General features: G+C 48.0%; 1 protein-coding gene across 10 annotated transcripts in view; it reads left to right on the plus strand.

Annotated features, from left to right (window-relative positions):
• HDAC8 (histone deacetylase 8) overlaps positions 1-9,519 on the plus strand; it is a 29,223-nt gene extending 19,704 nt beyond the window's left edge. For 6 of the 10 annotated variants that reach the window (XR_008468306.1, XR_008468307.1, XM_054213385.1 and 3 more), the window contains 2 exons: positions 5,936-6,041; positions 8,985-9,519. Coding sequence is in view for 7 of the 10 variants with exons in the window: in XM_054213390.1 (XP_054069365.1) it covers positions 5,936-6,041; positions 8,985-9,007 (129 nt within the window). In the remaining 3 variants the exon portion in view is untranslated. Of the gene's footprint in view, positions 1-1,716; positions 1,814-2,034; positions 5,853-5,935; positions 6,043-8,984 lie in introns of those variants that run through there. The other 4 variants (XR_008468305.1, XM_054213386.1, XM_054213387.1 and 1 more) reach the window with 4 other exon arrangements.
• Positions 9,520-10,085: the final 566 nt, after the last annotated feature.

Here is a 10,085-nt window from a genome sequence, read left to right on the forward strand (position 1 = left end):
AGCATGACAGAGAGCAGTCAGATGCCAGGCAGTGCGTTGCCATTGCCTTATTTCAGAGTCATGTGATGGTCACACCTGGATTTTTGACTTGACAAGTTAGTTTAAGCCTTGCAGACCTCACGCTTCAGGAGAAGGAGTGTCCTTCTGTTCCCTTCTCTCACTCCATGTGTCATTGCATTTAGAGCAGGCTTTTTTTTTCCCCCCTTAGAAGGAACTAGTTGAAGGTAACGTAGTTCCTCACTTTGCTGCTACTGCAAGTTCCAGGATAGCACTTTGTGTGGCAGCCTGTTTCTCTGTGATTAAGAATGAGATGTCCTCATTTTGCATTAGTCCTGCAGAGCTTGCTAACAGAAACTCCCAGAGCTACAGCTGTGACTGGTTTTGTGTATTTTTCGAGTCCTTCTCGTCAGTATATTTCACCCTCCGTAATCTTTCCACAAGATGGCTCAGGCTGCCTGTGTTGTGCTGTTAGGGTGGGCTGGCGTATTTAAGGTAAACTGGTGGAAGCAGATTTGGCAGGGGGAAAAGTCATGAAGAAAGAGAATTCGTTTGGAGGCTAGTGGGTATGAAATGTTTTACACATCTATGAGATAATCGGAAGGGAAACAACACGTGCTTTCTGTTTATGTGTACATATGTATTTGTGCGCACACAGAGCTCATGTCTCTTTGTCAGATTCCCAGGTTTTTTTCTACTGCTTCTGGCAAAGAACCGCTAATGGTTTAATAGCTTATCGGTGCCTGTGCACAGAAATAAAAGTTGGTACTTCCTGATTTTGTGTTTTCTTTGCTTTAAATAGGAATTCCCATTCTGATTAACACGAAACCTGGAAACTCAGCTGTCAGATCAGTCAGCTTTTTGAGATCAGTGCAGAATTCCTGACAGAGCAGCTTGACGGCAGTCCAGGCACCACTTTCCTGCTGTACAGCCCCAGGGCTCTGCTCACCTCCTGAAGGAAGCTCATGAGAGTGGGTGCCCTGGGACAGATCATTGATGAACCACCTTGCTGTGAAGTGGCTAGGTTGTGCTGCTGTCAATATATTTCAGCCAGGTTTGGCATGTTTTTTCAGTGGTGACAGGCCAAATTCTACCCAGTTACATTCAGCACTTCTCTTCCAGCATTGAGAGGTTTGGGGATGTTCTTTACAGCTCCAGGTCTCGGAATCAAGTTTCTATGAAAGAAAGTCAGTAGTCAGAAACGTGGAGGTCTTTTGGTCGTTCTTTTTTTGTTCATGAGTTTGTAGAGAAGGGCTTGAAAACAAGACGGCTGTGGTCTTGAGATTCAGAAAGCACTTGACTAAGCAACAGTGTAATGGTGTTTAAATACTCTTAGTATGTCTGGAAGGACCAGCATAGAATTTCTTTGAACATCTAGTGATGATGGTGCAGGGGGTCATGGTCCCTCTGCAGCAGTGTTCACCAATTAACTGTACTAAAAATGAGGGGCAAAATTTAGACTTCTATAAGATGCCTAATTTTTTGCTATTGGCATAGTACTTATCAGATTTGGCATTATTCAGTAGAAAATAGCCTTCCCTTTTAAGAACATTATTGTTTTAGCCTTTTTTTCTTTCAATTTCTCTTCACATTTTCCTTTCTCTGTTTCTCATCCTTTTTCCTGGCCTCTATGCCTACTATTTTCTTCCTCCAACATTTCTTTCCCTGCAGTCATTCCACATTCCCATCTCCTGAACCATTACTCCCACCCTCTTTCAGGCCACCAAAGCACTCTGCAGTCATGCTACTACACTGGGCACTGCTGCCTTTCTCTAGGACATCCCGCTGATGGGAAGGAAGACATTTTCAGTCCCAGGTATGCCTCCGTCTGGTTTAAACTTCATCTCCTTTTTGCCTGCTCAAGGCTTTAGGATTGCGCATCGAACACTTGTGATTCTCTCCGTTTTGGCATGCATGACTTTTAAAAGGGAGTGGCTGTGAGTTTCCAGGCAAGCTGCTGATTAAGGAGGGGATTTTTAGCTTTCCTTGTGAGTCTTGGTGCTCAACACTTTTTTTTTTCATCCCTGAAAATGACAGGTTTTTTTCAGGAACAAAAAAGATGTGTTTTCCCCAGCTATAAATAAATGGGTGAGTGAGTAGTGCAGGCGTCTTGTTGTTGCTGGAGCCTGAGCTTGCCTGCTTGCAACATCCTTCTTGTTCTGAGAGATAAGAAACAGAATGAGTCTTTTCTGAAGCACTGAAAACCACCTCTTGAATCCCCTCCAAACTGCAAGAGAGTGGATGGAAGGTGCTTGTACAAACGTGTTGGACAGCTGGGACTGTTTGCTTCAGAGCACTTGGATAAGCCAGTTCAAGATTTACCAGACTTGCACTGCTGACCTGCTTTCCGGTGGATGGTGTAAAATGCAGCCAGCCCCAACCTCTCCTGCGTGACTGCACTCTGCAACCCATACTGGGTGGCTCAGCACATGGAGCTGCTCTACAGGATGTGAGTTATTTAATACCAAAAGCTTCTCAACTGCCATAAACCACATCAGTGCAAAAGTCCAGGTATTTTTGTCCTTTAACATAGACTTTGAAAAACAGTTGCATGAAACTGTATCGGTGCTCTGTTTCACTTGATGCCACAGAAATCAGAGGATGAGGAAGTGCGAAATTATGCCTTTGTCAGGATTAACTCTGCCTCGTTGATTCCCAGGATGGGTGTGCTAGACGATGGTACAAAGTCTGCTGGGCGACTGCCTGTGTAACCAGCAGGTTGTGCAGCCGAGACCAGTTACTGAGATGTGTGCATTTTCCATGTGCTCTATCATGGATGCTGCAGTCAAGATTTGATGTGTATTTCCTTTTTTTCCTGCAAATAAGCCAGCCTCCTTGGTTTGTGGAGTCAGTGGGCTCTGCCAGTGGAGCCTGTGTGCTCTGGGAGTAGCTGTCTCCAGTTCATGCTACAGGAGCAAACTCAAACCAGACTAGAGACACCGGCTCTCAGTGAGGACCTTACAAAACGTGGTGTTTTCTTCTGCTCTATCCATTTTCAGTCTTTCTAAGCAGGAAAAATGTCAGTGTTCTGTGTCAGTATTTCAGTAGGGGCTTTACGAAGCAATCTCTGGGCAGAGGAGAAGAAAGGAAAATGTTTAGCTATAAAGGGAGATCACTTAAGAGAACTGTGAAAACAGTCTGCTTGAAAAATATACCTCAGTCCCTGGGCTGGCTGGGGAGAAGCTTGGAAGAAAGGGGGCTGGCCTGCTAATTAGCTAAGCATGTGCTCCCATGCTGCACGATACAGCTGGGTGAAGCTCCCATTCAGGCTGGCCCTGGCTCCATCTCTGATGTGAATAGTCGTGGTAATTTTTTAATGAGCTAAGAGCAGTCACAGTGTACTGCAGCTTCCTGCTGCCCCACATTGGTTTGGGGGACAGACTGGATCTCATTCTCACAGTGTTGAAAGCATAGATCAAAACCCTGACTTGCTAAAAAGGAAAGATTATTCTATTTTTAAACTCAGCTGCCTGGGTCCAATTGTGCAATTGACTCATTGCACAAATGAGTCAATGCAGCTGTCAAAATCTGTCTTTTACTCCCTTTTCAGTGGAATATAGTGTTGGACCACAAAAAAGTCTGGCGGGCAGCACGTGTCCTGCCTTACCCATTCTGTGTGAAGAGCTGATGTGCTTACTGTGCTCCTTAACACTGCGATTCACAGGATGATAAACCTGGCATGATTTCAGGTTTGCTTTCAAATGCTGGACTATAACCTGCAGCATTCAGGAGCCACTTTGCTTTCCTCATCAGTACTGGCATGTTGAGGTCTGCTTGGAGAAGCCCTTGTTGCCCCTGCTAGTGCAGAGATGACAGAATCACAGAATACCAGGTTGGAAGGGATCTCAAGGATCGTCTGGTCTAGCCTTTCTTGGCAAAAGCACCATCTAGACAAGATGGCCCAGCACCCTGTCCAGATGAATCTTAAAAGTGTCCAATGCTGGGGAATCCACCGCTTCCCTTGGGAGATTATCCCAATGGCTGATTGTTCTCACTGTGAAAAATTTTCTTCTTATGTCCAATTGGAATCTCCCCAGGAGTAACTTGTACCCATCACCCCTCGTCTTTTCCATGTAACTCCTTGTAAAAAGGGAGTCTCCATCTTCTTTGTAGCCACCCTGTAAATACTGGAACGTGGTGATAAGGTCTCCCCTAAACCATTTTTTCTCAAGGCTGAACAAACCCAGTTCTCTCAGCCTTTCCTCATATGGCAGGCTTCTCAGTCTTTGGACCATATTTACGGCCCTTCTCTGGACACTCTCCAGCCTGTCCACATGTCTTTTGTATAGCAGGGACCAAGACTGAAGACAGCATTCCGGATGTGGGATTATGTTTTCCCAGGTGTGAGACTTGTCCTTGTTGAACTTCGTAAGGCTCTTGTTAGCCCACTCGTCCAGCCTATCCAGGCCTTCCTGAAGGGTGGCGCTCCCTTCAGAAATGTCCACTTCCCCACTCAGTTTGGCATCATCAGCAAACTTCATCACGGTATGCTGGATCCCATCATCCAGATCACTTATGAAGATATTAAACAGCATTGGGCCCAGTATCAATTCCTGAGGGACCCCACTTGTGACGGATTGCCAGTTTGAACAGGAACTCTTGACCACCACCCTCTGTGTGCGGCCTGGCAGCCATTTCCCCCACCACGACACAGAGCATTTGTCTGGACCGTAACAGATCAGTTTCTCTAGGAGGAGGCTGTGTGGAACCACGTCAAAAGCCTTGCAGAAATCCAGGTAGACAATATCTGCTGCTTGCCCCACATCAACTGAGTAGGTTACTTTGTTGTAGAAGGTGATCGGGTTTGTCAAGCACGATTTTCCCTTGGTGAATCTGTGCTGTCTCTTCCCAATCACATGCTTCATCTGACTTGTGAGAGGCCCCAGGAGGATTCGTTCCATAACTTTACCAGGGACTGAAGTAAGACTGATGGGCCTATAATTTCCTGGATCCTCCATTAAGCCCTTCTTGTAGATGGAGGTGACATTAACCTTCTTCCAGGCTTCTGGGAAGTCTGCTGATCTCCATGATTTCTCAGAGATTACGGAGAGCAGTCTCACAATGACGTCAGCCAGCTCACTTAATATCCTTGGGTGGAGAACATCAGGGATTGGATGTTGGTCTTGGGTTGCCAGATATGCTACCTCCAATCTCACCTTTAAAGAAAACCCCAGCCCTGTGCATCATTAGTCACTTGGGAGATTATAATGCTGTGAATTTCCCTATCTTTGGTACAATATCTTTTAAGTCTGGACTAGCTCTCTGTGGGGTGAAGCTCTCCAGGGGTAGCAACAGGACTGATTGCAACTTCACCGCTGAATTTTTAACCCTGCTGTGTCTGCTTCTTCTCTCAGTGCTGCATGCTTGTGAAATAAAACTGCTGGCAATAATTTGTGATTCTGCATTAACATGTAGAGCCCATGTACTGCACATTTTCTCATTCAGGCTCAGTTGCACACTATTGGAGCACTCAGCCAGGAAAGACACATTATTAACCTTGAAGCACGCTGATTTTTCTCCTTCCAGGTGTTTCACACTCGTGTCAACGCAGCACTGTGCAAGGGGGCAGGGAGACGAACGGAAGGATATCTGATAGGCAGCACTTGAATTTTATTCATATAAAAAATCAGGTTTGCAGGTAACCATGCGTAAAATGAGTGTCAACATCTTTCCCAAAAAAAGCATTGTGGTAGGGTTGAGACAGCTCTTGGCTGCACCGCTGAGCTCTGCTTCCAAAGCCCTTGAATTGGTAGCGGTTGCAAACTTCAGGTGGACACAGACACTGCAGAAGCACCTCTTTGATGTAGTTAAGAGTCCCTCAGATGGAGAAAACGTTTTCGCCTTTTCACGAACAGGTACCCATGGGGAGCCTTCCCTCCAGCCTCAGACAGCCAGAGACCTCTCTGCTGACTCTCCTCACCTCTCCTCTTTTCTGCAGTTCTTCACAGAGTACGGTCCTGATTATGTGCTGGAGATCACACCGAGTTGCAGACCAGATCGCAATGAGCCACAGAGAATTCAAGAAATTCTTAACTCTATCAAAGGTGAGTTGTCCAAGCCAACGCTCCTGCTTCAGGCTTACAGGACGTTTTAGAGAGGACTTCAGGAAAGCTCACTGGAGTCTTTCTCGATGACTAGAAACATGAACCACATTGACTTGACTGCTTATCGTGTCCAATGTCTCCTGCTTCACTTGGGAATCTCAGTGTTAGTAGCACGTCAGCTCAGAGCTGTGGGTCCCTGTTAGCAAAAGTTGCCATTGCCTTTCCTCTGGCTGGGCAGATGATCGCAGGGCCTCGTCCTTAGTAGAATCATAGAACAGCCTAGGTTGTAAGGGACTTCAAAGATCATAGAATCATTTAGGTTGGAAAAGACCCTTGGGATCATCGAGTCCAACCATCAACTCCACTCTACAAAGTTCTCCCTTACACCATATCCCTTAACACCACATCTAAACGACTCTTAAACACATTCAGGGATGGTGACTCCACCACCTCCCTGGGCAGCCTATTCCACTGTCTAACCACTCTTTCTGTGAAGCATTTTTTCCTAATGTCCAGCCTAAACCTACCCTGCTGCAGCTTGAAGCCATTCCCTCTTGTTCTATTGCTAATTACCTGTGAGAAGAGACCAGCACCAGCCTCTCTACAATGTCCTTTCAAGTAGTTGTAGAGAGTGATGAGGTCTCCCCTCAGCCTCCTCTTCCTCAAACTAAACAGTCTCAGCTCCTTTAATCGCTCCTCATAAGATTTATTCTCCAGGCCCTTCACCAGCTTCGTTGCCCTCCTCTGCATTTGCTCTAGCACCTCGAGATCTCTCTCATATTGAGGTGCCCAAAACTGGACACAATACTCAAGCTGTGGCCTCACCAGTGCTGAGTACATGGGGACAATCACCTCCCTACTTCTGCTGGTCACACTATTTCTAATACAAGCCAGGATGCCATTGGCCCTCTTGGCCACCTGGGCACACTGCTGGCTCATGTTCAGCCGCTTGTCAGTTAGAACCCCCAGGTCCTTTTCTGCCAGACAGCTCTCCAGCCACGCTGCCCCAAGCCTGTAGCGATGCATGGGGTTGTTGTGGCCCAAGTGCAGGACCCGGCACTTGGCCTTGTTGAAGCACATTCCATTAGCATTGGCCCATCGATCCAATCTATCCAAGTCTCTCTGTAGAGCCTCCCTATCCTCATGTAGATCAACACTCCCACTTAGCTTCGTGTCATCTGCAAACTTGCTGATGATGCACTCTGACTCTATGTCCTTATCAAGGTCATCAATAAAGATCTTAAACAGAAATGGTCCCAACACCGAGCCCTGAGGGACACCACTTGTGACCGGCCGCCAGCTGGATTTAACTCCATTGACCACTGCTCTTTGGGACCGCCCGTCCAGCCAGTGCTTGATCCAGCAGATCGTATGCTCATCCAGGCCATGAGCCACTAGTTTTTCCATGAGAATTCTATGGGGAACAGTGTTAAATGCTTTTCGAAAGTCTAGGTAGACAATGTCCACAGCCTTTTCCTCATCCAATAATTGGGTCATCTTGTCATAGAAGGAGATCAGGTTCGTCAGGCAGGACCTGCCTTTCATAAACCCATGCTGACTAGGCCTGATCCGCTGGTTGTCCATTATGTGACTTGTAATGGCACTCAAGATGATCTGCTCCATGATCTTCCCTGCTACCGAGGTCAGACTGACAGGTCTGTAGTTTCCTGGATCCTCCTTTCTGCTTTTTTTGTAGATGAGTGCTACATTTGCTACCCTCCAGTCCATTGGGACCTCCCCAGTTAGCCATGACTTCAGGTAGATAATGGAAAGTGGCTTGGCGAGCACGTCTGCCAACTCTTTCAGCACCCTTGGATGTAACCCATCCTGTCCCATAGGCTTGTGTTCATCCAAGTGGTGTAGCCAGTCACTGATCACTTCCTCTTTAATTGTGATGACAATGCAATCATCTGGTCCAACCTTTCCTGACATTATCTAGCACCCTGTCCAGTTGCATCTTAAACACCTCTAGCAGCGGGGACTCTATCGCATCCCTGGGAGTTGTTCCAGTGATTGATTGTTCTCACTGTAAAAAAATTTATTTCTTATAACAAGGTGAAACCTCTCCTGGTGCAACTCATACCTGTTGCTCCTTGTCCTCTCCATGTGGGTCCTTGTAGAGAGAGAGCTTGCGTCCTCTCTGTAGCTGCCCTTCAAATACTGGAATACTGTGACAAGGTCCCCCTGAGCCTTTGCTTCTCCAGGGAGAAGAAACCCAACTCCTGGGAGGAAATGCAAATCTGCAGGACTGGTCTGTGCCCGTCCTTTGGAGATGGGTGACTTCAGTGTGCGTCTGTTGAAACGCTTCTTTGGGAATGTTTAGTCCACCGCCTGATCACAACTTGCCCATCTGTCTTGTCCCTGTCCCCAGGAGGGCTGGGGACAGCAAGACAGTGCTCGTCAGCCCTTTTCACTTGCTCTCTGTGCATGCTGTGATGTGTTGGTGTTAGAAGCAGAGTAAGAGGAGGTGGCTGGGAGCTGTGATGGCCCGGGGTGTCCTTTCCCAAGCAGAGGCCAATCCTAGGGAGGGACATCCCCCCTGACCTGTCCAGGAGGGGAGGAGGAACAGCATTGCTCTAGAGCTGGAAGGGAGGGATCTGTGCTTCGTGCTTCTGGCAGCACATCCAGCCTAGAGGAAGGACAAGGCAGCAGGGAGAGTGAGCGTGTGCCCATCCGGTGCTGGCCCATGAACCCTGAACCAGCGATCAGGCTGCAGGAGAGACTCTCAGTGGAGGGAGTGGCGGAGTCTCCCTTTGGTAGTTCCGCAGGTGCGGCTCGGAGGAGGGCAGCAGGGGCCAGCCAGGACCGGTGTCTGTGCTGAGGCTGGGATTCCTGTGTCCCTGCCTGGTCCATCAGACATAGGGGTGGCACCCCTGGCCCAGCCACTACGTCAGGCTGAAATACTAGTGGAAATACCCTTTTCTGCCTTCTTGTGTATTGCAGGGAATCTGAAGCATGTTGTTTAGTGGAAAAGGAAGGCTCAGGTTTCCACAGGAGCATTTCCCGTGAGGAAGATGGCGTGTTTATGTGAGCAGCTGGTGAAATTTGTGTCTGCGGCGAAAATTTGGAAAAATTTACTGTTGGTTGGTTGATTGTTTTCTCTTTAAAGAAGAAAAGCTGCTGCGCACCATGAGCACTGTGGCTCTCCCCAAGCAGGAGTGTGGGCCCTCTAGCCACAGCCTTCCAGGGCTGGCAGAGCCTCCCTTGCTCCTTTCTCTTTCCCTTTTTAACACCACAAAGTTTATTCTCACAACTGGTTTTAAATGTTTTTTAAGAGAGGGGCTGCTCAGAGCTGTGAACACTCCACAGCTGGAGCCACGCGCTGTGTTGCCTTCTGGCAGGAGCACAGCCCCTGAGCTGCCCTCCCGGGGAGCGGTGCCAGGGCCCAGGGCAGGGGCTGTGCCTCTTACCCACAGAAAGGCACAGCCAAGGTGTTTTTCACTGGGAATTTTTTTTAAATAAAGTATTTGAAATACTCCTCTCCAGCCCTTTCCTTTCTTCCTGCGCCCACCCTGCCTTGCCAGTCCTTTTTCCACAGCAGTTCTTGTGTTCAGTGGAGGTCCAGCCAGTGCTGGAAAACAAAGATCTGCAGTTTCATTTGTGCCTGTCCCTTCCAGCCTCATCACGTAAAGCAGCACAGGACACAAACCTCCCTTGCTCCCCGAGCAATGGGTGGGCTACTGAAATGCTGTGTGGAGGGCCAGATGCCAGGGATGCTCTCCAGAGTGTCGAGGGAGATGCAGAGCAGGGTGGCAGCTCCTGACCCAGGACATCTCAGGTGAACCTGCAGATGGCCCAGAACTGCATGCGAGCTGCCACTCAGTGTCTCAGCAAGGGGACAGGTGCACAGATATCTGGAGCAGATCCCTCACAGTGCCTCCAGCCATGGAGCCTGGTCTCTCTGCCCTTGTCCCCTCCTTCACCTGGCCTGTGGAGCTTTTATTCGTGCTGTTTCTTTTTAAAGATGTCCAGGCACTGTGGGAAAGCATATTTCCTGTTGCTTTAATTACATTACACTGGAATAAACAGCAAGATGAAGGGACT

This window comes from Rissa tridactyla, chromosome 9, assembly GCF_028500815.1.
Source record: "Rissa tridactyla isolate bRisTri1 chromosome 9, bRisTri1.patW.cur.20221130, whole genome shotgun sequence".
Classification (NCBI taxonomy): domain Eukaryota; kingdom Metazoa; phylum Chordata; class Aves; order Charadriiformes; family Laridae; genus Rissa; species Rissa tridactyla.